The 25,452-nt window shown below is 41.0% G+C and overlaps 1 protein-coding gene across 1 annotated transcript in view; it reads left to right on the top strand.

Moving 5' to 3' along the window:
• Window positions 1-25,452, top strand: part of CRB1 (crumbs cell polarity complex component 1) — an 829,565-nt gene that overhangs the window by 731,448 nt on the left and 72,665 nt on the right. Inside the window, exon 11 of the mRNA XM_069232126.1 lies at window positions 5,781-5,907. Within this exon, the coding sequence (XP_069088227.1) occupies window positions 5,781-5,907 (127 nt within the window). The remainder of the gene's footprint in view (window positions 1-5,780; window positions 5,908-25,452) is intronic.

Genomic DNA, 25,452 nt, shown 5'->3' with positions numbered 1-25,452 from the left:
ACCTAACATCCAGTCAAACTTGCATTGGAGTTATGTATGTAAACATTGAATACCGGCTACACTAGGACCATACCCATTGACCATCTCCTCTTTATCACTATTATCATGCATTGTTCTCATTATGTATTGCTGTATTACAATAAATGATGTGAGGGTTGGTTGAAAAGCACAGCACCCATGAGACTGAGTCAAAAACCAGCTTTCAAATGGACAAACAAGAAGTAACTTGGGCTGCCCTTCAATATCAGGTACTTCATTAAAAATACACATTAGAGACACACCATAATCTGTGATAAATCCCATCTATATTTTCCCAGAAGCCTGCTAGTATTGGACTTTTCTCCTCTTTTTAATCATAGACATGACCCAAAAGTGCAGATCTATGCATTTGTGTGAGATATTGATCAGGCAGATAGGTTTACTGTTGGCTTAATTCCCCACTCCAAATACAGCACATTATGTGTAGATCTCTGTGAAACTAGAACCATTCCAGTTAATACCACAATATTAGCTATCATAAATAAGATGGGACCGCACAAGTATTGGATAAATTTAGAAATATAAAAGGGAACTTCCACAATCCTGGTAGCTTATTACATTTGTGAATCCCCAAAGCTTTCATTTCCTCAGGACTTTTCAGAAAGGATTAGACAAATTAAATTTTGAATCAAAATGATAATTAAACAAGGCTCACAATCTCATGCTCACAAATTGCTTCATTACTGGTGTGAAGCACAATGTGTGAACCAAACCTCATAACAATGGCTTTTGTTATATTTAAAACAAATTCCTATTACAAAAAACTTTGAACTATTCAGGAAGTATTCAGATGGACCTGTTGCCGACTGTCGATTGCAGATATTATTTCTTCATCACTGGAGAGTATTAATGATTACAACTAATCTGTGGTGTGTCTAGCCTTCTAATGGAATGAAATAACATAGCTACTTAACTGTTAAAAGGTATTAGAGTTAAGTTGTGACATCAAATTGGCTTCTGTCGGAGCCAGTATATAAAGTGGAAGGCAGGTCAACAGCCATCATAACAGCTGCAGTTAAAACAAAGCAGCAAAAACAAAACCTGCTTTTCATTCCTGTAATCTTTTCTTCTCAAATAACAGTGATGAGCAGAAAGAGGATATTTAAAGAAATATGTTTCTTTTGTGTACAACCAAAGATCATTACAGGAAAACTAAAATGCCTGTGCAGCTATCTACACATTATGAGCCCCAGCATATGTTTCTAATCTGACTTGCATTAAACTGATTCTAATATCTGTTTGCACCAAATTATGAAGTACTTTTACATGTGTTTAATTTTTTATAAAGTTCTGCTTTTATGACTCATGCCTGCAACAATAATGTTAGACCTGTCATCCTTAGGATGGCAATCCCCCAAACCTTTTGTCTTACTCCTCCAGTTTTGCTAATCTCGTTTTTGTTAGCCTTAGGCCTTTGTGGACTTTACTACTGCTAACATGCACATGCTTCGTCCTTTAAACATGACAAAATTGGCTTATACCCTATAGGCACATATGAGTTACTTATATGTCCTTAGCAACCTGGTACTATATATAGGCTTGTAAATGAAATGCTACTAGTGGGCCTGCAGCACTGATTGAGCCACCCACTTAAGTACCCCTTTAATACATGTCTCACGCCCCTACTGTAGCCTGTGTGTGCAGTATTAAGGTGCCATTTCAACCTGCCAATATAACCCCTTTGCCAGGCCTAAAACTTCCTTTTTATTATATATACATCACCCCTAGGGTAGGCCTAAATGACCCATAGGGCAGAGTGCAGTGTATTTAAGAAGTCTAACATGTATTCTTAATTTTCACTTGTTCTGGCAGTGGAGAACTCTTAAACTTGTTATTCACTACTGCAAGGCCTGCCTCTTTCATAGGATAACAGTGGGTTAACATATTACATTTAATAAATGACAACTTTCAGTTGGGAGCAGGTGGGAAGTTCGAGTTTGGTGTCTAATTAATTGTAAGTTAAAACCCTCTTTCTTGGTCAGGTTTTAAGTCACAATTCTGTAAAAGTCACTTTTAGAAAGTTTGCATTTTTTGTTCCAACCATTTAGTGCCTGCATCCTAAGTCACATAACTAAATGTAGCTGGATTGTGGTCTTTGTATATTGATCCCAGGCGGTAAGACAAAGGAGCATAGGTGTTGGCACGATAGGCCATCTCTGACTTGATGAGGGGCTGTCATCTACCACACATGCCCATCGTAAAGGCTCTGCCTGAGCACAATCACAAAGAGATTGACACTAGTCTATTCTGATTACAGACAGGCCCAGCCAGGGGAGAGAGGCAGGAAATTCCAAACATCTCCAGGGGTGGACACCTCCAGAACCTTCTTCTGCTTCAAAGTGGGCATCTTTTATAAAACATGGACCCTCAGACTCAACTCTTCAGTACCCACATGGACCTGCTGAAGATTCAGAAGGACTGTTGTGCTGGTCTGCAAGTAAGACTGCTACTCTATTGAACTGTTGTCTGAGTACGAAAGCACTGTACCTGCTTCTTGATCCCAGGGCCACTATAGTGACCCCAAGGCTAGTTTGCTGGCCTTCTGATCAGAGCATCAGGAACAGAAAAGTCTCTAACCATCTTGAACCCAGCACCTGGACTCTAACGTCTGGGAGTCTTGCCCCCCCCAATGGGTTCACCCCACTTCCTAACCCTTGAAAGAGGGCCTGGAGGTGCTCTCTCACCCCAGCTGTGTGATGCTGTGAGCAGAATCTATGCAGTGCACACACATTTACTCTCCGCCACTTTGGAACCACTGCTGTCTCATCCCTGATGCAAGACTTTGCATCACAGCCCACAGTTTCCTTATAACCACCTCTGTGTGACCATCCTCAACAGAGGGTTGTTGCATTGCAAACCCCTCATCAACAACAGCCTTGATGATGATGAAGGATTACACATTGCAGCCTTGCAGATCCTTGAAACCACTGATGTGTGACACATCCTTGATGCGGGATCTCGCAAAGCTCTGCGACCAGGATTTCAGATACTTTGTTCAACAGGCCTAACAAGGTCTCTGTATCCTGTCCACACTCCATGGCAGTCAGCCTGAACCGATGACCTTGTCCAAGTCTGGCATGAGCAGATAACTACAGTTCATGTTTTGTGCTTCTTAGCACTGCTTTTACTGAAATCTTTAAAACTGCATATCACTGGTTCTATTGATTAGATTTTAGTAATTTTGGTCTCAAATAATTTATTACATTTTACACTACGTTTCTAAATTGATGTGGCTGCTTGAGTGGAGTTTCACCCCCTTCAACCACTCACCCAATTTCCAACCAATGCTATCTCCTTCATATTTTAAAGCTAAACACCAAGGAGTTAAGCAGCATGGGAAGGGTGATGTGTGACCATGTATTATAAGGCATAAGGTATCCTTTGCCTTACATTATAAGGATAGTACAGTTACCTTGGTGTGCTGCTACGTTTTAGAGGATCTCAACCTTCAGCCAGGTCAAGCAACTCATTGGTGATTTGCAATGTCCTTATGCTGTATGACAGGGGCTACTTTATCCAAAATATAATGGGCATTTGCTGTCAAAATTCTGATATGAGATCTGATAAAAGGTGAATCTGTTCTTAGGAAAGACAGATTGTAATTCCAGTAGCATTGTACTTTCCCCTGCCACTGCTCGAGATGCCTCAATATGTATTAAACACACTAAAGAAGGTTAGTGTAGTTGAATCCCTCCCGGTGTCTAAATTAGAACTAGTATTTATTGACTGCATCTACAACTTAGAGGATGCCCAGTTGGATAAAAACAGTTCCAAATAGCTATTCAGCCAATGGAAATCAAAATGTCAATGTGGCATTATACAAACCATTTGTCTCTACCACTCCTTTCTATGTAAGCTTTACACCGCCCACCTTCGGATCCTGCCTTCTCAACGCGCTGTTAAACTTGAACCTGAAATGTTCACCAAAAACCTTGGAAACAGCTTCTGCGATAGACATATTCAATTGTTCCCACAGAAAATATATTCTAAACTTTTATTTTTATTCAAGATGCAATTGTTTAAGGTTTTTACAGCTGCTAAGGTAAATGTGTAATTTACCAATTCAACATTAGTATAAACGTGTGTTTGTAAATAGTTGTGTGAACATGTGCACATACATGTCAATGTTAACCATTTTGCACTAATGAGCTACAGAAGTGCACACTTATTAACGTGTAAAACCTTAATATTAGTAATATTTTGACATAGCGAAAATGGTTCTAACAAATAAATACGTTGCAGTCTCACCCTAGTAATAGTTCACCTGTAAGACCTCATATGATTTCTATAACTGAAAAGAGGCACATGATGTTGGAAGATGTAAAAGACCAGGGTGTTTTTTGTGTGTGGTATTTTCCACTGAATGCCATTTAACACCAAATTGTATATTTGTAAGCTTTTGCTTGTTCCCTCCGTGTCCCGTTTTGGCTCCAAGTGCAGTTGGTGGTAGTGAAAAATAATGTTAATATTTTTTACAAAATAACGTTGATTTTAACTGCTGCTAAACCTCACTGAATGTTGCAAAAAAGAAATAGTGCGCATCTGTAATATCTCTAAATATGCCATATTCTGCTTATTAGCATCTGTGTTTGAATTAGAACCACCTGGGCAGTTTGTGCTCTCTGTAATTACTATGGCTCCTATGCACGAAAAGGTAATAAACATGCATCTGCAGATTTACTTCTGTATGAGTGCAGACTTTCTACTTTTTGGAATGAACACATTTCTATTCGAATCAGCGTGCAAAGCTGCGTGTAACACAGGAAGTCATGCAGGATCCACAGAAAATCACGAGATTACTAACGTTTGTGCCCATTCCATAAATATGGACTACTGAATTACTAAGAACCCTATAGAGGGCAAAAGGATTCCCTTGTGCTAATGCACTTTTTTAAATATATTTTTTCTCAAGGAAGGGTTTGTTTTACCCTTGTACAAATCTCTTCCCTTCCCACCCCCACCAAATATGAGGTGATCTGTTATCCTTCCCATTACTGAAGGAGAGTTACACCAACCATGTGCTGCAGTAAATCTCCTACAATTTCTCTGGTGTGAATGAGTCAGATCATAGTTTGGGAATGCCGACAAGCTTCCATGATTGTTGGCATTCCCTAACTGTGAAGGCAAATCATGCTTTCAAACACCCATTTTAGCAGCTGAGATGGCAGCTGAGACTTCCACAATCAAGGAAAAGATCCCCCCCCCCCCATAAATGGGCTAACATCTGCCAGAAATCAATTTATAAATTCCTTGCATCATATAAAAGGTAAATCTGATCATAACCGTTAATCACATTTTCTTTGTGACTGGGTCTCTATATGCGTACAAAGACTATACAATATACATATTACAACATAGCATTACAGTGTAGTTAGCTTAACTCATTTAAAAGGTATTTCACTGGCACTGTTGTATGTTGAGACGAAGGATATAATTTCAGAAGCTGCACACTACCAGTCAAAGAACTAGTCTCCTACCTCACTGTTCCCCAACTGAGATTTCAGACCTCCTCTTTTGAATTATCACCTGGAGTTCTAACCTTATTTGATGGTATGTTTGTGTGTGGTAAAGAACCCTTGATTGAATGCTGGATGGTGCTTAGGAGTCGCAAGCATGGGCCAGCTTGAACTCAAGGACCTAGGTGTGCACTTCATTCTTGCTCTATCAGTGAGCATGCAATGCTTATCAATATTTATTCTGGTTATGATATTCAAGTAATTTATATTTGATGTGTTTTTCAGGTGTGAAATTGACATTGATGAGTGTCAATCTGATCCTTGCTTGAACGGGGGCCTCTGCCAGAACCTACCCAACAGATTCCAGTGCATCTGCGATGTAAATTTTGCTGGCGAGCGTTGTGAGATAGATGTAAGCGACCTCTCCTTTTACGTGTCCATGTTACTGTGGCAGAACCTCTTCCAGCTTCTCTCTTACCTCATATTGCGTATGGATGATGAGCCCGCCGTAGAGTGGGGGGAGCAGGACGAATATTAGTCTTGCAGACCTTCTGTAGTTTCCAATACAATCAGAAGATACCTTGAACATAACATCACAGACTATTGAGACTTATCATCATTGCAATTTTAAAAATGTTTAATGGTCCTCCATTCCTATAGCCAATTACCTACATCTAAAACGAAGGGCTTGATTTAGAGTTTAGCAAAGGGTTGCTCCATTACAAACGTGACAGATATCCTATTCACCTTAATACAAATGATATACAATATAATGAACATGTAATAAAGACGATGAGCTGTGTTACGTTTGTGACGGAGCACCCCATCTACCATGCTCTAAACAAGTCCCTAAATATTCATTCTTTTAAATATAATTGGCTCATATTGCAGATCAAGTTGACCGAAAAGCACAATACGAGTTTTGCACATAAGTCAGCTCTCTCATGCAGCCTCAAAAACTTATATCCGTAGTAAATATAATCTCTGATCTTGGAAGGGTGTTCCCTGGCACACACCTAACATTGTCACCACATTCTGTAAAAAGGTGTACTTTTTGGGCATCGTTTAGGCCTCGAACCACATGTTAAATTGTGTGCAAACAATTTTGTACCCATTTAACATTTTTGCTATTGTGTGTTGAACCAGAAAAGCATTCGCTCACTGGGAGCTTGCACCACATTACATCAGACACCAAGTAGAAACAAAACTTAATTGCTTCTGATCTAACTCACTAACCTTAAGAGGCCTTGGATATCAAATTGTAACATTCACTCAAAATAGTGTGTGCAGCATATGCAAATGAATATGTAGATAAGACCTATGTCTCTTTTTTTGTAAATCTTTTTATTGATTTCACATAAAACCAAAGCCTGTGTACATCACTATAAAAGTTCAAAAAGCCATAGTGAAGTCAAGGTAAATATGCTACACATTGCTGTCAATGGGTTTTAGTAAGCAACGGGATACAAATAATGAGTATATACATGCTCAGTATTATGTAACAATGATTCTTCTGATTCTTAGGGGAATGAAACAGGGACCCAGTATAGACAGGCAGCAAATCAACTTTTTGAAAAGAACTATGCCCAACACTACCTTCCCTCTCACGTTGCTCCTCCTCCCCACACAGAGTAAATGTGTATAATGAAATATTCAACATGGGATCATTCACCTTCATGAGTCTCCCATATTTTCTACAGAATGTCACTCAGGTAGGGGTAGCACGTCAGTCAACTTAGTCAAGTAGTTATCCCACTGCTCCATATAGGTACGTCTCCCATCCCTGGTTCGTGCCTCAGCCCGTATTGAGGTCATTTAGGTTTTGTGTCGCTGTTTCGTCCCCTTGTGTCGCACAAGGGTGATGCAAAAGCTTGTTAAATCCGGCCCTTAGTATTATTTCTGTAGTGCAAGAGAATCATATAGAAACCAGAAGCAGGGGCTACCTCTAGAACAAAGACCTATACCTAAAAAAAAAAGATTACAAAAAAAAAGAGAATAAAAATGACAAATAATTGTGCACATTGTAGACACCCAAAGAAATAAAACTGGAAAGATTTTAAAAAATGATGATAAAAATAATTTGAACTTAAATAGTCACATATGCAAAACGTGTTGTAAAAATGTAAAAAATATAACAGATGCAAATATTTAGAAAATTACAGCAGCAGCGGCTGCTCTGTTAGGGCAGAGGAGTGTTGCACCCCTGCTGCCAGTGCTGCAAAGGTGCCGTGTTTGGGGGTGGGAGTCACTGATGCTGACTGCCAGCAGGGGAGTGGTGCTCACTCCACTAGTTTAGAGTGAGCATGTCACTTTGGCCGGCCATCTTGCGACGGCCAGCCTGACAAGCACACTTTAAACCTCTCCTCTAGGCTACCTTAGACAGCGGGGTGGAGAGCAAGCACAGGCTCCTGGGGCCTCAGTGAGCAAAGAGCCAGTCCGCTCCAGGCAATCCTAGTGTTTCTGTCATGCTACTTGTGCAGCATGAGAGCAGCGTCTTGATTGGAAGAGGGGAGTTGGCTGAGGCTCTGGGAGCCTGTGCTGGTGGAGCCACTGATGACGAGATGGAGAAGTGCACCAAGTGCAGAGGCAGAAAGTAAGTGAATCTTTTCACTATTTTTTAAAATGTGTTTTACCTTACTGCCAGCCACTTTAGAAAACTCACACTGACTTCACCCTCAACTACAGAGCTCTCAATTGTGGCCCATTATAAACATTGCTTAAAACAGACCATGATTGAGAGTTTTAGCTTTAAGCCTAAGGGCACCCTGCTGGTTTTTTTCCGTGCCTGGCAGTGCCTTAAATATTCACCCAACCAGTTCTATTGGTTGGGAGCTGCCACTGAATTACAGATTTGTACATTTTAAATTAATTTTAAAATGTGCAACTTATTTCATATCTAACACTATTCTATACACATTAAACATTGCACGTTCCAAAAACACACTTAAGCACAGAAAGACACACAGTGACAAACTATACAGTGGTAGCTGAAAGGGAAGTGGACAGACCCCGGAGGTGTGGCTTGAGTTATGTACTTCCACTTGTGATGATTGTCAGATACTATTATTTTCCTCAGTTCGTACCTCTACATAGCAAAGGTGGAAATCTCCACTTACACTATGTAAAAATTCATTTGGATGAGTGACGACATACGTCTTTGGGGTTGTATTTTGAGTTGTATGCATTGCCACTCCCTAACGTAAGGGGGTAATGACATACTCCTTATACTAGGCAAAATCTCCAAGAATAAGTGATTTCATTTCAGTGGAGATTTATATCCAGGCGAAAGCATACATTTACTTGTGCGGAGATGGATGTCTACCAGTCGATTTACCTTTTTGAATTGGGCACATTATTTTCCTTTTGGCTCCGTACAACCAATTAACATCATAGGTTGCATGACATTTGAACCTATATACAACTTCAAAAATTGTAAAAGCACTATCTGAATTTTTAAATGGCATGGACTTTTGAAAATGTATGTGTTTTACTTGTATCCCGTGAGCTGAAAGGTAATGACCAGTAACTTAATAATCATCTCATCCATCTATTTTACAAAAACACTCCTAATCCTACAAGAATATCATTGCTTTGTAACATTTGTTTGTTTGTTACATTTGTTTGTGTAATATATATGTATCGTAATAGAACATTCTTTTTCTGCTGTATAGTTAATATGTTTTAATTTTTTCAAACTTCTTTATAATCTGTAGTCCATACATGAGGTATGAACCTATAAAATATGTTGTGATGTGTTTCACAAAGAGCTGCCTTGGTATGAAAACATGACCGTTTTTAATATTATATTTATTATTTTGTCAATTTGATATTGCATTTTCATACATTGTTCAAGTTTTGTTTGTTGTAATGTATCTACCTATTTGGAAACATATCTATCTTTGTGTGAAAATATAGAGCAGCTTTCCAGTATTACATAGCCACAAAGTACCCATTCCTTCAGAAAATCTACTTTGGAAATCCATGTGAAAATTAATGTAATTTTTACCTGCATGTGGACAGGACTCATCCTCATCACAATTGTGTGACCAAAAAGAAGCATAAGGGACCAATAGTCGCATCAAAATATTATGTAGGAAAAAATAGTGCAGGTGAAAAAATAGAAGATATACCAACAGCACAAGAGAAGAAGGAAAATACTACATTTAGGGAGTGGCTATTACTTCAATAACATCAGAATATAGTTCTTTAACTTGGAACCCGAATTTGTTGAAATAATTCTAGGGTGTATGTGAGCCTTTTTCATTAAGAAAATACTCTCCATGTTTACTTTTGCGTTGGTTTCTTTCCCTAAGCCACATATGTAGGAGCTTCATGGCGATGAACACAGTTAAGATCTTAAATTTACATTATTTGATATAGAGATTCATAATGCAGTTGCCTGTCCTGGAGGCTGTAAACAACAAGCAATACAATTACCCACATTGAATGCGTGTATTTTTCAACCCAATGATTCTAAAAGTCTGAGCTGACAGGATTGAAGCACATCGCCTGCAGGTCTAGCACTGATATCAACAGTAGTCACTTAACTCACTGTACCTTTCTCCTAACAACTTACCAAGCATGCCTCTGTCTTAAAAAAATATGAAATGTGCCCTGAAGCCAGTGACTAGTCTGTTATTTGCATCAAATAATGTGAACAGGAAGGGAAAAAGAGGGTAAATATCAACCCTCGACAAAATGCCAGTGTAGTAATTGGCCTGTGTTGTTGTGTGCACAAAGGGCCTCATTACAAGGTCTCCAGCATTCTAAATTAGGCCAGTAACACAAGTTCCTAGCCTAATAGTGGCCAGTATTACGAATTCCTATGGTAACTCCTTGTTTCTCATGGGATCCTTAAGGTCCCTATCGCAATGCATGTTTGTAAATAGGTGGATCCTATGCTGCATGTCAACCATCTCTGACTCTGATCCCATTCAAGTTCTCTACTCATAAATATTTGGGAGCATATTTACACAGAAGATGTGCAGCGCAGCACTGCGTGAAAAAATTGCAGCTCTGCGTCACTTCTTGAAACCAGGGATGCACTGTATTTACACAAATACAGCACACCCCTGTGCTTCCCTTAGCTCTGGCCCTAAATTTAGCAGCCAAGGCAGGCATCCTTGCACCATAGTGCAAGGGTGTCTGCGTTGAAGGAAATGATTGTTTATGTGCAGGAAGATGTCACTTCCTGCACATAAACAATTTACAATGGCGATTTGTTACTTCTATGTATGCTGCAAAAAGCAGCACACATAGTAGTAGCAAATCGTCATTATTGAAGGATTGTTTATGTGCAGGAAGGAAAACCTTCCTTCGCATAACCAATCATTGATGGCGTTGTGCACTTTCTATGTGTGTTGCAGGATACAGTACACATAGAAAAAGCAAAAACAAGGAGACATAACAGTATTTCTCCTCGTTGCGCCCTGCTAACACCACCTCTGGGGTGGCATTAGTTTTTGGCGCTGCCACAGTTGTACGACATCTTGTCAAAAGCAATGGGTGTTGTGGTGGAACACCCACAGTAACACCCATTACATGACCCTCTGCCACAGAAAACTGCATCGGAGGGGCCCATATTTACAAGACAGCGTTAAGACACAAAAAGTGGCTTAGTGCCACCTTTTAAATATGGTGCAGTGCACAGCGCCACCGGAGCGTCACAAAGAGTGGCTCTATAGGCATGTAAATATGCCACTTTTTCATAATATTCTAATTACCTTTATTCTGACAAATATAAGTTCAGTTTAATAGATAATCTTGTGAAATGTGGGGATACTACTGAGAAGCTCTAACACACTCTAAAATATCACAGCACTCTCAGATGAAATATAAACCATCTGTAATATTCAAGCAAGCCTGGATTTCTTGGAAAGCTCCTAATAACATATTTTCTTGATATTTCATGTAACAGAAGAAAGATTTATTTTACTTTTTTCATTTTACCGAGTTATGTGTGTCATTGATAATGTAATTGATATGTGTGAAGTTGATAGTGTCTTTCCTTCTCATGTCGTGTCATCATTAAAATTTCCACTGATTGTACTTTACAAATTCTCACTTCATCTTTGTACGTCCTTTGATGCATTTCAACTCCATTGACTGTTCCTTTCTCTCCATTTTTTGTACATTAAAGTCTAATGATGTATTTTTGTGTACGTTCTTCATTTCTCCTTGTAAAAAAGTCATCATTTGTTTTTGCCATCTCATGATTTATAATTGTCATACAAACTGTTTAGCTGCAACAATTTCACAATTACTAATTCACTGGCTAGTCATATGAGACACATTTAGTAAGAAGGGTCTCACAACTGTCAAAAAAACATTTAAGGAAAAAATATTTATTGTACATTTACAAAAGATATATATTTCTTATCCTTGAACATATCGGGCCAATTCGCAAAGGCATTTTGAAAGTCATATTGTAGTACTCCCGTCATACCCTTTTATGTACTCTTACATGCTTTTTTAAATTAGTTCCAAAACATCTAGTATGGGAGTACAATAGGAGTATTCAGGGACTATTCATATGCACTTAGTACAATAGTGCACTTTCCTTAATAGGGGAAATGGATGGTTCAGGAGCCATTCAATAAAGACATGAACAAATATGCAAAGCAAAACTCCTGCAGTAGTACTTCCCATACTCATAAAGACTTTTGTGAATCAGCTCCTTATTGGTCAGAAAGAACTAATCAAAGTGAAATGGGTAATCCTTAGTGCCTTCCCTCCATTTCACCAGTACTTTACAAACTGTTTTTTCCAGTGAACACCTACACTATACAACATATGAACCAAGTTTAATAACATGAACCAGGGCGAGGTGGCGTCAAAGGCCAGCCACAAGGCAAACTTTATATATCTATATAGGCCCATATTTACGAGAGCCTTGCATCATTGTTATGTTACTTTTTGTGATGCGTAGGTGGTGCAAACCACTAAATCATATTTATGAAACCTCACAAAGCCACTTCGCATGGCTCTGAACGGCCTCATAAATATGTAGTAACGCAGTGCACATCGATGTGCTGCCTTACTCTGCGCTAGGGAGGCATTCAATGGGCATTGCAACACTCATGGATTTTGATGCATCCCCAGACTTACAAGACCTTGTAAACCTGTGGATGCGCCATACCCTTATGCATCCACAGGGAAGGCACCACAAGGAGAAATATCTTTATCTCTTCCTGTTTTTAACTCTTATGTGTGCTGCATTCTGTGGCACACATAGAAAGAGGGAAACAGCCTCCCTGGATTGTTTTTGTGCAGGAAGGTGCCTCTTTCAGCACAAAAACAATCCTGCATGTAACACAGACACCCTTGCACTGTGGTGCAAGGGTACCTGCGTTGGTGCTAGGCAGCCAAAATGGCACCAATGCAGGGGGAAAGGACAGGAATGTGTTGTATTGCTTTAATATGGAGCATTCCTGCTCTTTTGCTTTGACACATGGCAGTTCAGCATGGTGACTTGCTGCACTACTCTGCGCCGAAATCTCGTACATTTGGGCCATGGTGTATACATATGTAGTGTAAGCACTATATTATGGATCCAGAGATTTACTGCTGTCTACTGTCAATAGCCATATGTTGATTGACTCACAGTTGGGACACAGCATGCTTGACCACTTATCACTGAGCATTGTACCCAACCACAATCTCAGCCCTTGAGCTGCTCCCACGGGACAGGAAAAGGGATGCTGCAAAGACACTAGCTGGCCATGATGTAGTCGATGAGTCAGATTAAGTCATACCTAAAGGGGTTTTTGAATGGAATAGCACTGGATCGCTATTGGTTGCAGCTGGGGCTTCCTTTAATGTAATACTATGTAAATTGGGCTTCCTTTAAAGTACTGTTATGTTTTTTGTGGTTTGACAAGTATTTCTTTGGAACCTTAGTACTCTTAAAATATAACTAACTGCTAAAAAGCTAAATTAAGGCTGATATTATTTAAAAAGAGTCACATTCTTCCCCATGTTCACATTCTAACCACAGTAGAAGTTCAAGAATTATACTCAGATGAGTTGTGGCTTTATTGAATTTCCTATTTCATAAATGAATATTTCAACCAGTTAAAGAAGGAGACTATAATTAATACTTAATTTGTATGGACTGAGACTGGACAATATCCCTTTTTTAGGTCAAAGCCTACCATACAGCACAGCTGTCTAGTTGCCAAATACTTATTGGGGACATTCTGAAAGCTGGCCTAGGAATGCATTCCACCCATTGCTTACCATTGGCTTTGTGGTTTGTAACTCACATTTGCTTGCTTTCTATATGTTGGCTGTATTTCCTTTAGGACGTCCAGCATGTCTTTGTCCCTCCTGTGGAGGACAGCCTGTTTACCAACTCTCTGACTCTCTCCTTGTATTCTTCCACAAGTGCTCACTTTCTCTAAACAGGCCATTACATTTTGTTTTTATCTTGTCACATTTGCGGTGCATTCAAAGATAAAGGTCAAATTTCAAGCTCTGTCTTCTGAGGGAGCTTGGTGTTTACTTTTCTTTCTCTGACTTCAAAGTGGGAGGATGTATGTAGCCATCTGGGGATGTGAAAGGAAATACTTTTTTGTAGCACACAAAAAATATAAATGTCTGTAAATGAACTGTGCAAACATTTCAGAAAATGTCAAATGTAAGAAAGCACGAATGAAGCACATTTGTTTGTACTTCTGAAGTGTGGTGGAAAGAAGTATTTTAATACGATCAAAACAAATTAAAACACCAGATCATGCCATTTTCATACAGTATCATTTATAAGCTGTATAATTTTATCAGTAAAACTCTGTGACTGTGCAAATGTAATGATCATTTCAATTACAAATGTGTTGTGTGTAATGCCGGTGAGCCATCACACCATAAATACTCCCACACTATGCCACAGAATGTCTCACCACTCTACACCACACTATGGCACTCCATGCTGACACTCCATGCCACTCTACTCCAATCTATGCCACTATAATTCACTCTATGGAACTCCACCGTGATACTCCACTCTGACATTCTATGCCTCTACTCCACACCATTCTACTCCACTCTATGCCACTGCATTCTGACACTCTATGGCACTCTACACCACTCTACTCCATGCCACTCTACTAAACTCTTACCACTCCACTTCACTCATGACACTTTACTCTGACACTCTATTCCACACCACTCCATGCAACTCCACTCTATACCACTCCACTCCATTCCACTTTATTCCACTTTATTCCATTCTTTGACACCCTACACCATTCTACTCTGACTCTGTATGCCTCTCCACTCTAATCCTCTCTGCACCACTACTCTGTCACTCCACAATACTCTATGCAAATCCACTCTACAACACTTTATGCCACTTTAGTCCACTCTACGCTATTCCATTTTACTCTTTGACACTTTACTATACCCCACTCTACTTCACGACAGTCTATGCCACTCCATGCCACTCTACTTTATGCTGCTCCACTGTACACCACTCTACCCAACTTCATCTATGCCACGCCACACCACTTTATTCCACTCGGAGCCACTGCACTCTACTCTTGCACACAACTCCACTCTTTACCACTCTATTCATATGACTCTCCACTCCAAAATGCTCAATGGCACTCTTTGCCACTCCACTTTATGCCACTGTTCTCTACACCACTATCTTTTACCCATGCTGAGCGGCAGCCACACTTGTGTACAATATGGCTAGAAGACATTGGTGAAGCCAATTGCTCTTGCATAGGCGAGACCTATTGGCTTTGCCAAGCTTCTTAACCAAGTCTAATTTCCAACTGCATGGAAGTGACTTAAAACAGTTGTTGCATTTGAGTAGTTGCATATGTGTGTGGTGGATTACTGACAAAATAGCAGGGACTTTACAGAAAGAAATAACACTACTTTGCAGTTTGAGGCCACAAACCATGCGACACAGAAGTTAGGGTTTTTGGTAGAACTCGCTGAAATCAAACCCCAAATAAGTAAAACCAGTACTTGCTGCCTTATTTAACAATAGTTACGCTATTTAACTGACCTCAAATACCCCTCTTCCTATATGTCGCTCCTCGCAAACTGGCATGTGCACAAGATACACATTTTAATCAAAATGCAATTAGTGTGGCACAAGACATCTTTATAACACATGGCATCATTACATGTTTTGCAACTGAATTTCCAAATTGTAGTACTCTAGAAGTTATTTAGCATTTGGAGGACAGGAAAAATGTGATAGATTACACTGTCCATCACATTGACGGTCCACTATTCCTATTTGAATGAATCATATTTCTGTTGCCAGAGCCCCTGCTTACTGTCATTTTAACCAGCGGTTCCACTGACATCAGGCCATCGGTCTAAGTACCACAGACTGTCCTCTGTGTTTGGAAGGGGCATTTTTAGATACTTTATTCTTGTTGGGGACCTTTAGAAAAAGCCTTGTGGTCCCGAAAAGAAAAAAAATAATCAAAATGACCTCCACACCATGGTCAAAAACTCTGAAGGATTATTTTTCTGAAATAAACTCATGCTTTGGGCTGCAGGAAACATGCTGCTCATTTTGCAAACTTACAATGCCTCAGAGGAGTTGCTGTCATGGCCATTCCGCTGAAAATTTAGACAACTCTGTCAGGCAATTGGAGATCTCTAAATATGGTCATTTGTAGTCCTACAGATCAGCGGAGTACATGCCTCCGCACCCTGTTGGAATGGAGTAGAGCCCCCCAATGCCTAAATAATCCCCTAAGGTTTGAAAGTCAAAACAGCGCTTCCTCGTATTCTTGTGTACACTGGAGTGGGACAACATGGGAAATGAGATATGCAATATGAAGGCTTAGCATCAGCATCCATGTTGCATTTTGCTACTGTTGTGGACATCTAGCCATTCATGACTGCTCCAGGATAGCTTCCCATTAAAAGTTTGAGTTTGGTGTAATTAGTGATGGTGAGCTGCACCATCCACGGAAAGCAAGTGTGCGTGGCCTGCCATCAACCTGATCTTATAAGGCATGCAAATGGTGGAAGTTAAGGGGGGACCTGGGTTTTCATTTCTTGATAATGTGATAATAGAAGAAATGTGTGCAGCTCTACTAGTGCACCCCTATCTGTTCTTGTAGTATCAATCATTTGTACCATAGGGCCGGCACACAGCTCTATTAGTGCATTTCAATCTTCTCTATAATACCTTGTGTTATACATTACTAAAACAAATACACTCTTCAGTCAATGCACCTGAATGTTGTAAGCAGCACCACCTACTATTTAAATACTGGCACTGACTCGCACTGCACTCTAACTCTAGATCAGCAGTCCCCTTCAGTTTTATGTGTTCATTATAAACATAGCTTTGTAAATGCACCTCAGTACTGAAATATATAAGCCTTTATTATTTCCAAACTAACACTGTTACATAGGAGGTCTCGCAGTGCACTTTAGGAATAACTATCAGTACTATGATAATTTTGCCTGCCTTGTACAACTATAACATTGCATTGTATTACTGTACCAGAGAACGATTTGCATCTCTAGTACTTGTGCATCAAGACACAGTCCTGATGATGGACATAGATTTGAAAAGGTATTTTTGTCTAGCCTACTAATGCAGTGTTAGTCTGTAGGACTGTTTTTCAGTAAATTAGATATAATGGAATTTTAACAGGTGCTTTAAATGACAGTACTTGAACTTTAGCTGGATTGTTTGCCGGAGAGATTTCCAGGGTAACGTCCTGTGAAACCCATATGACAATCAGTTACATTCAAGAGTTTAAACCTGTGTTGGAAGAATTGATTTTGAGCCATTGAAGACCCAAGCATGAGGAAATCATAGGGTTGAATATTGACCAGCTGGTTCCAAGATGTAGACCATAGCCGCACCTGTGGAGCAAGCACTTACGTTTAATATTTATTCTGGCTCCCCTTGGCAGTTAATGCAAGATTTGATGACTTGCTACTGTCACTTAATCTAATTTTCTTAGAGCATTGTTGAGGTAAAGCTCAAATTGTGAAACCTCCAGACCTGCATGTTGGGCTAAAGTCCACATTTTGAACCCTCCAGACCTGCATGTTTCTAGCACTAGGGAGTCCAAAATAGAGAATATTGCCCTAATCTAGACAATAATTTATGAGGAGCATTCAAATTATAACACCCTATAGCAATTCTCATATACAGGGTTCAGTCATGCTCCAGTAAATGCTCAGAGACAGGCCTTATGGCACGGCGTGGTGTTTACTAGGTATGGTACCTCAGGACCTGTATAAATATATGAATTTAAAAATTATTCAAAAATTATAGAAAGTGCTTCACATACAGGACCTCCATGAGCCTGTTGGCTATTACTCATCAACCGTCTTGCTGTATCATCATCAGCACTTTCCTATAGTAGCAGTAGGGTCAGGCGCAATGAATGTCACTATTAATTATCAATGTGTGTAACTAATATTATGCTTCTCAAGGGTTCACAACCCTCCTGCAGGTCCTAAAAAATGGAAGAAAGAATCTAGTAACTTTCTCTCAAAGTAAAGCATATAAATGAGTCAAACATAGCATATCACATATAATTTTCTCTGCCCCTTGGCTCATAATTAAAAACCTTATAACATGTTTAGGCCAGTTTGTTGCGGACGGCAAAAATGTTTCATTGCCAAACAAAACTTACAGGTGAATACTTCAGGACATGAGGACCAAATGTCACCCCACTGTACACTGTACCTAAAAAAAAAAAGAGCATTGGGAAAGCCAATAGGTCTTGCCTATACAAGAGAAATTGGCTTTGACAATGTGTTTTGCCATGTTGTACACCTGTGTGGCTGCCGTTAACTAGGGCTAAAAGTTAGTGGCCTGGAGTATCAGAGTGGAGTAGGGGAGTAGAGTGTTGTAGAGTGGATTTGCTGAAGTGTCGTAGAGTGGAGCAGAGTGTTGTAGAGGGAAGTAGATTTCAGTGGTTCAGTGGCAGTATGTGTCAGAGTAGGGTGGAGTGGGTTGGAGTGGATTGAGGTAGTGGGGTGGATTGAGTGGATTGGGGGAATGGCATGGGGTGGATTGGAGTGGGGTGAATTGGATATGAGTGAGGTGGAGTAGGGTTGGGTGGATTAGATTAGACTGGAGTGGGGTGGATTGGAATGGGGTGCGTTGGGTTCACTAGATTGGTGTGGGGTAGATTGGACTGGAGTGGGGTAGACTGGGTCGGAGTGGTGTGGATTGACTTGGAGTGGGATGGATTGGATTGAAGTGGGATGGATTGGTTTGGAGTGGGGTGAACTGGGAGTGGGGGATTGGATTGGTGTGGGTGGATTGAATTGGAGTGGTTGGATTGGAGTGGGTGGAGTGCATTGGAGTACGGTGGATTGGAGTCAGGTGGACTGGATGTATTGGATTGGAGTGGGGTGGACTGAACTGGGATGGGGTGGGGTGTTTTGGACTAGAGTGTGATTGGATTGGGGTGGGGTGGGGTGAAGTGTTTTGGAATGGTGTGGGTGAATTGGATTGGAGTGGGATAGGCTGGATGGACTGAATTAGAGTGCGTGGACTGGTGGGAATGAGGTGGGATGGATTGGACTGGGTAGAGTGGGGTGGGGTGGATTGGAATAGAGTGGGGTGAACTGGAGTAGAGTGGGGTCGATTGGAGTGGATTGAAATGGTGTGGGGTGGGCTGGAGGAGTGGATTGGGGTGGGGTGGATTGGGTTAGGGTGAGGTGGATTGGGTTAGGGTGAGGTGGATTGCAATAAGGTGAGGTAGTTTGGATTAGCGTGTGGTGAATTGGATTGGAGTGGGTTGGAATGGAGTGGGGTGGATCAGAATGGGGTGGGGTCAGCTAAAGTGTGGAGGATTGGATTGAATGGGGTAGATTGGATTGAATGGAGTAGACTAGGATGGGGTGGCATGGATTGGATTGAGTGTGGTGGATTGGACTGAGGTGGGATGCATTGGATTTAGGCCCATATTTATACTTTTTGACACACATCAGCGCTTGGGCAGATTTGCGTCAAAAAGTTTATCACCGGCTAACGCCATTCCAACGTGCCAGCCGGGCGCCTTATTTATGGAATGACATTAGCCGGTGCTGCGGCCCGGTTAGCATAAAAATAAATGACTTTAACCAGGCAGCGGAGGCGAAGGGAAGACTGGGGGATGTGCGCCAAAGAATGGTGCAAGTCAGGTTAGAGTAAAAAATATTGGCTCCAACCTGACATTTTTTGACGCACAACCCCCATGGAAATGACTCCTGTCTTAGCAAAGACAGGAGTCATGCCCCTCTGCCCAATGGCCATGCCCAGGGGACTCCTGTCCCCTGGGCATGGCCATTGGGTACAGTGGCATGTAAGTCGGCCCAAGTTAGCCCCCCCATGCCACTTGAAAAAAAAAATTATGCTTACCTGCACATACCTGCACTCACGATGGATGGGTCTCCCCATCCATGGGTGTCCTCCAGGGGTGGGTGAGGGTGGCAGGGGGTGTCCCTGGGTGCAGGGAAGGGCACCTGTGGACTGCTTCCATGGTCTCCCACCATGAAAATGAGCCCACAGGTCCCTTAAATGCCTGCCCTGACCCAGGCATTGAAAAACAGCGCAAATCCGGCTAGGCGCCATGTTTTAAGGCCCGCCAGAGGATAAATAAGGTGCACATGCCTTAGAGTCATTTTCTGCACGAGAACGCCTACCTTGCATGTCATTAGCGCAAGGTAGGTTTTCACGTACAAAAAAATTACTCATATGCCATAAATTTGGCACTAGACGGGTTTAGCACCAAAGTATAAATATGGAGTTAGGTTTGCACCGAATTTGCGTAAAAAAAACGGCACAAAACTGGCGCAACCAGAGTATAAATATGGGCTTTAGTGTGGTGGATTGGAGGTATGGTTGGATTGGATATGGGTGGATTGGATTGGGTGGATTGAAGTAGATTGTGGTGGGCGGACTGGATTGGAGTGGGTTGAAATAGACTGGAGTGGGGATGTGGCATAACGGTTAGAGCCTTCGACTTTGGAGCTGGGGAACCAGGTTTGAGTCTCTACCTCGGCTCACTTCCTGTGATTCTGGGCAAATCACTTAATGTCCTAGTGCCTACCAAAAAATGAATGTGTCCTTCTGTAATGTAACTGGTGCTCATGTAGAGCCTACAATACTTTTGGGTCAAGTTTGTGGTATATAAAAAAGCACAAAAAAATTGTGTGGATGGGGTGGATTGGTGTGGGGCTGATTAATTGGAGAGGGGTGAACTGGATTAGAGTGGGGTAGATTATGGTGGTTTGGATTGGGGTGGATTGGACTGTAGTAGGGTGGATTAATGTGGAATAGATTGGGCTGGATTAAAGTGGATTTGTATTGCAGCGGGACGGATTAGGGTGGTGTGGATGGGTTGGAGTGAGGTGGATTGGGTGGCAGTGGACTTGTTTGGGGTGGGGTAGAATTGAATGGGTGGATTGAGTTGGGTTGGATTGGCTTGGAGTGGAGTGGGGTGGGCTTGATGAGTTGAGATGGAGTGGCACGATTGGAGTGGGGTGAGATGGATTGGAGTGGGTTGGATTGGAGTGGGGTGGATTGGAATGGAGTGTATTAGGGTAGGGTGGATTCGATTGGGGTGAGGTGTATCGGATTGGAATGGGGTAGATTGGACTGGACTGGATTTGGGTGGATTGGATTAGTATGGGGTGGATTGTATTGGTGTGGGGTAGACTGGATTGTAGTCAGTGGATTGTGGCAGATTCGAGTGGGGTAAATTGGGATGAGTGGAGTGGCTTGAGCTGAGGTGGATTGGAGTGAGGCGAATTGGAGTGTGGTAGCTTATTCTGGATTGGATCAGGTTGTTTGGGATTGGAGTGGGGAGGGTGGAGTGGGGTATATTGTTTATGATTAAAGGGTTGCAGACTGTTTTGGATTAGAGGCGGGCAGATTGGAGAGGGGTAGGCCCTTTTAGATTGGAATGTGGCAGTTTGGAATGGGGGGACTGGAATGGGGCAGACTGGAGTGGGGTGGTTTGGAGTGGGGTGGATTGGAGTGGGGTAGATTGGGTTGGTGTGGGGTGGATTGGATGTGAGTGGGTGGATTAGATAGGCATGGGGTGGACTGGAGTGGGAAAGAGTGGGGTGAATTGAGATAGAGTGGGTTGGATTGGATTGGATTGGGGTGAGGTGGATTGGATTGGATTGGAGTGAGGTGTATTGTTTTGGATTGGAGTGGGGTGAGTGGAAGTGGGACAGATTGGAGTGGGGCAGATTGGAATGGACCAGCTTGTTTTAGATTCGAGTGGAGCAGACTGGAGAGGGGTGGGTTGGAGGTGGTAGATTGTTTTGGACTGGAGTGGGCAGATTGGAGTGAGGCAGATTCAAGTGGGACAGATTGTTTTGGATTGGAGTGAAGCAGATTGGAGTGGTGCGAGAAATGGCTTACCTGCTTACCTACAAATGACATTGTGCGGCGCCAGTTGTTATCTTTCCAATGCTGAGATGCTGATGAGGGTGTGTGGGTATTTACACAGTCCACCAGCTTAGGTAAGAGGTGTGGAATGATTGGTCTCTGTGAGTCTATAGACCGCAAGTGATATGAATGCAGACTCTGTTTGAAGGGTATAGCTAGTCCTCTGTTTGGTGGCAATTTTAGGATTGCATGGTTGCTGCTTTGACTACTTGATATATATCCTGAGGCGAGTCAGAGCGGTAGATACTTCAGAATGCCACTGATGGATAGTTTGCTGCTTTTTTACATTCATTGATTCTTTTTATCTTTAGGCAATCACAATTTCCCTCCGAGAAGATTCTCTTATGGCCCACTAGTAGGCATTCACCTGGTGGTCATATGGCAAATACATATTCATCAACTCACTTAATGTCATTGCATTTGTTTTTCCACTCCTTTTGTCTGTTCAGTTCTTTTTTTTTTAGGTATGGTGCACAGTTGGGTGACATTTAGTCCTCATGCTCTGATGAATTTGCTAGTACGTTTTGTTTGGCAATGAAGCATGTTGGCCAGTAGCAACAAACTGGCCTCAACATATTATTACGTTTTTAGTCATGAGCCAAGGCATAGAACAACATAAATGTGACATTTCATGTTTGGCTGAATTTGATGTTTTATTTTGAGAGGAAGTTACAAGATTCTTTCTTCAGCCTCATTTCCATAAAAGGTAAAAATGGACCACCCGAGCGGGCCCTCATTAAACCTGAAATGACTGTATTCTTCACCATTTGTGCCACTTCACCTTTCCTCCATTTTCAATACATTCTTTATTAGCCTAGAATCTCTTGTGATAATATATATTTTTTGTTAATGGTGGGCTGATCTAAAGTGCCTAAGTCCCAACTCATTTTGAGAAGGCTGAGACTCCATTCTCTCTATTTCTGAGAATCTTTGGCATGTCAAACCCAATGGCGACCATCCATCCCACTAAATGCAGCAGTTGCTGGCAATTAATATGGTCAAATCGTGGCTCCAAATTGCTCATGCAACACCTTCTACATAGACGGAGATTTTGATAGTAGCTTTACAGATTATGGTATTCTCGGTTCTGAAAAGCACAAGACTCTGAAAATCGCCAAATACAGGCGACAAGTAAACTGCATACTGGAACCTTAAAACATAACTGCACTTTCAAAAAGTCAATCATATGTCTTTCCCTATATTGTTAATAAAGAAGCATAGCACAGATAACAAGTATAGACTCATCTGGGGCAAGTAAGAAAGTGTGTGCTTGGGAAACCTGGAATAAGCATTATGAATGTTTGTGATGTATTAAAACTGTGGGAGAAAGGGAATGGAGTAAATAGTTCTGCAAAACAAAAAAAACATTCTGATTAAACATGTCGATCCTCATTTGAAATTCTTAGTCTTAGCTCTTCGTATTGCAGTTTTCGATTCCACTCATGTATGTTGCACCTCTAGATAAGGGTGTACTACAACAACTAATGCAAAATGGAAAACAATTTTTGATGCTAAAAACACGAACATCGAAAAATAACCTCCTCTTTGAGGCACGTTACTTTGAAAAACAAAATAACATTATAGGGACATTTTCACTTGGTTGAGGGGTGCTAGACAGATATTATTGTTTAAACTTCAGAAGTAGGACAGAAAACTAACCTGAGCCTTGGGAAGTTTCTTAAAGCACTAAATTATGGAATGATAAAATCACGACGATTCCAGTTCTGTGGTCATCAGGAATGTGTGTAACCTGACATGGGAGATGCCTAGGAGAAGATAAGGAAGGAAATGGAAAAAGTAAGGTACAGGTGTGCGAGTGGGAAGTCATTCACTTGAAATACTAGTGAGCCAGAGGACGGGTTCGACCTTGCAAGGGCAAGCACATTACTGGTGGAAAACCTGTTTTGCCTTTATTATGCATTAGTTCAAGTATTTGCGGGAACTGCAGGGTTAATATTTACAATCCACTACAGCTGAGAGAAGGACCAAGTTGTTCCCCGAACTTCCTCAGCTGCTACTACGATTCATCACTGTGAAACCCACCAACCAGAGATTGTTGCAGATCTCTTTTTTAATCAATGGATCGAATACCTTTCCTTGGGATCTGTTTACTAACAGTGACGGTGTTTGCAGTTTGGACGGAGGATCTAGACCCAAAAGGTAAAGAAAGCCAGGAGCACACGTCATATCAGCCTGTAATGCTACATTAAGCAAATGTACAATGTTTGCATATGCAGAAAGCCCGGATTTATAAATTGTTGTGATAAATAGCAATTTAAAGCTCTAATCATGGAAGCACGATGATAACTCGGTTCTCTAATGCAATTAATGATTCATGGGATTTTAATACCTCTCTCAACGCAGTCTTTATAAAATAGATATCAGTTACCTAATCCGTGAGAATGTAATTTCCAGTTTGCCAAAGAAACCAGGTAAATTATAGACAAAGACAGACCCCTGTTTGGCTAATGTACCACATTATTTGCTGAATATTTCTGTCACAATATATATTTAAAAGTTTACTTGTATGTTGAATATCAATCACCGAAGTGCCGTGTATCTGGGATCAAATCTGAAATATTAATAATATAAAGACTGAATGCCGCCGGCGAGCGGATAATACCCATTACTGTTTGAATTATTATTTAGTATAGAAACAAATATATAAAGCAGCATGTTTCATATAACAAATGTGGCAGTGTAAATAATGCTATATAACTTTGGACTAACGATTACTTACTGAATAATCTATCATGGGTGGGACTGACCATGACTGACCCAGGAAAAAGCTTTTCTGAGGAGAGTGGTGGCTGAGTGGTGGGTTTATACAGAACAGTGGACTTCTTTCGGTACTGGATGGGTCAAGGGGTCCTTGTCTAGCTCCAAAAGCAGCCCTGAGGAAGGTTTTGTTCCAGGTGCATGCAGGATTTGCTGCTGCAGTCAAATAATGCTCAAGGCAGGGTAATGTGCAAGACTCAGAATTAATGAATAAATTAGCTTCTCTTCAGAATTGCCTAAAAACCCTATGCCATGATAGCCAATTAATTTCCAAAACACAATATAAAATAATTTTATTTAACAACATTTTAAGGAAAAAATCTCCACCCAGCCGCCCAATCCTAAAATCCCTGCAGAATTAGGTTGGGCTTGCTCAATGCAATATGTGGCTGGTATTAAAACATTTCCAAAGTTGGTTTTAGTTTCTAGTCCGGACATAAACCATTGTCATTGATTAGGAGTAAATATAAATGCTAATAAGTCTGGGAAAGCTCTTTACTGTGAACATGCTGCTGATTAGTACCGAGACCATCCAGAAAAGAGGAGTGTGTTACATTCTGTGTTCATGAGTCGAACTGGAATATCCTGACGTAAAATGGATTTCTGACTATGTAGACTACTGGATGTTTGCAGGTGTACTTTGTGTAGGTTTCCTGCTGCATAACTGTGTGCATCGATTTAAGTGTTCAAGGCAGTTATGGTTGACGAAGAGTAATAGCGTCCACACTGAAACAGAAAAAGTCTGGAAATTCACAAGCTATGTTGATACTTTCACCTTAGCTCCTACTC

The sequence above is a fragment of the Pleurodeles waltl genome, chromosome 4_2 (genome assembly GCF_031143425.1).
Source record: "Pleurodeles waltl isolate 20211129_DDA chromosome 4_2, aPleWal1.hap1.20221129, whole genome shotgun sequence".
Taxonomy (NCBI): domain Eukaryota; kingdom Metazoa; phylum Chordata; class Amphibia; order Caudata; family Salamandridae; genus Pleurodeles; species Pleurodeles waltl.
The sequence above is the reverse complement of the archived record's forward strand: the minus strand, read 5'-3'. Positions and strand labels throughout refer to the sequence as shown.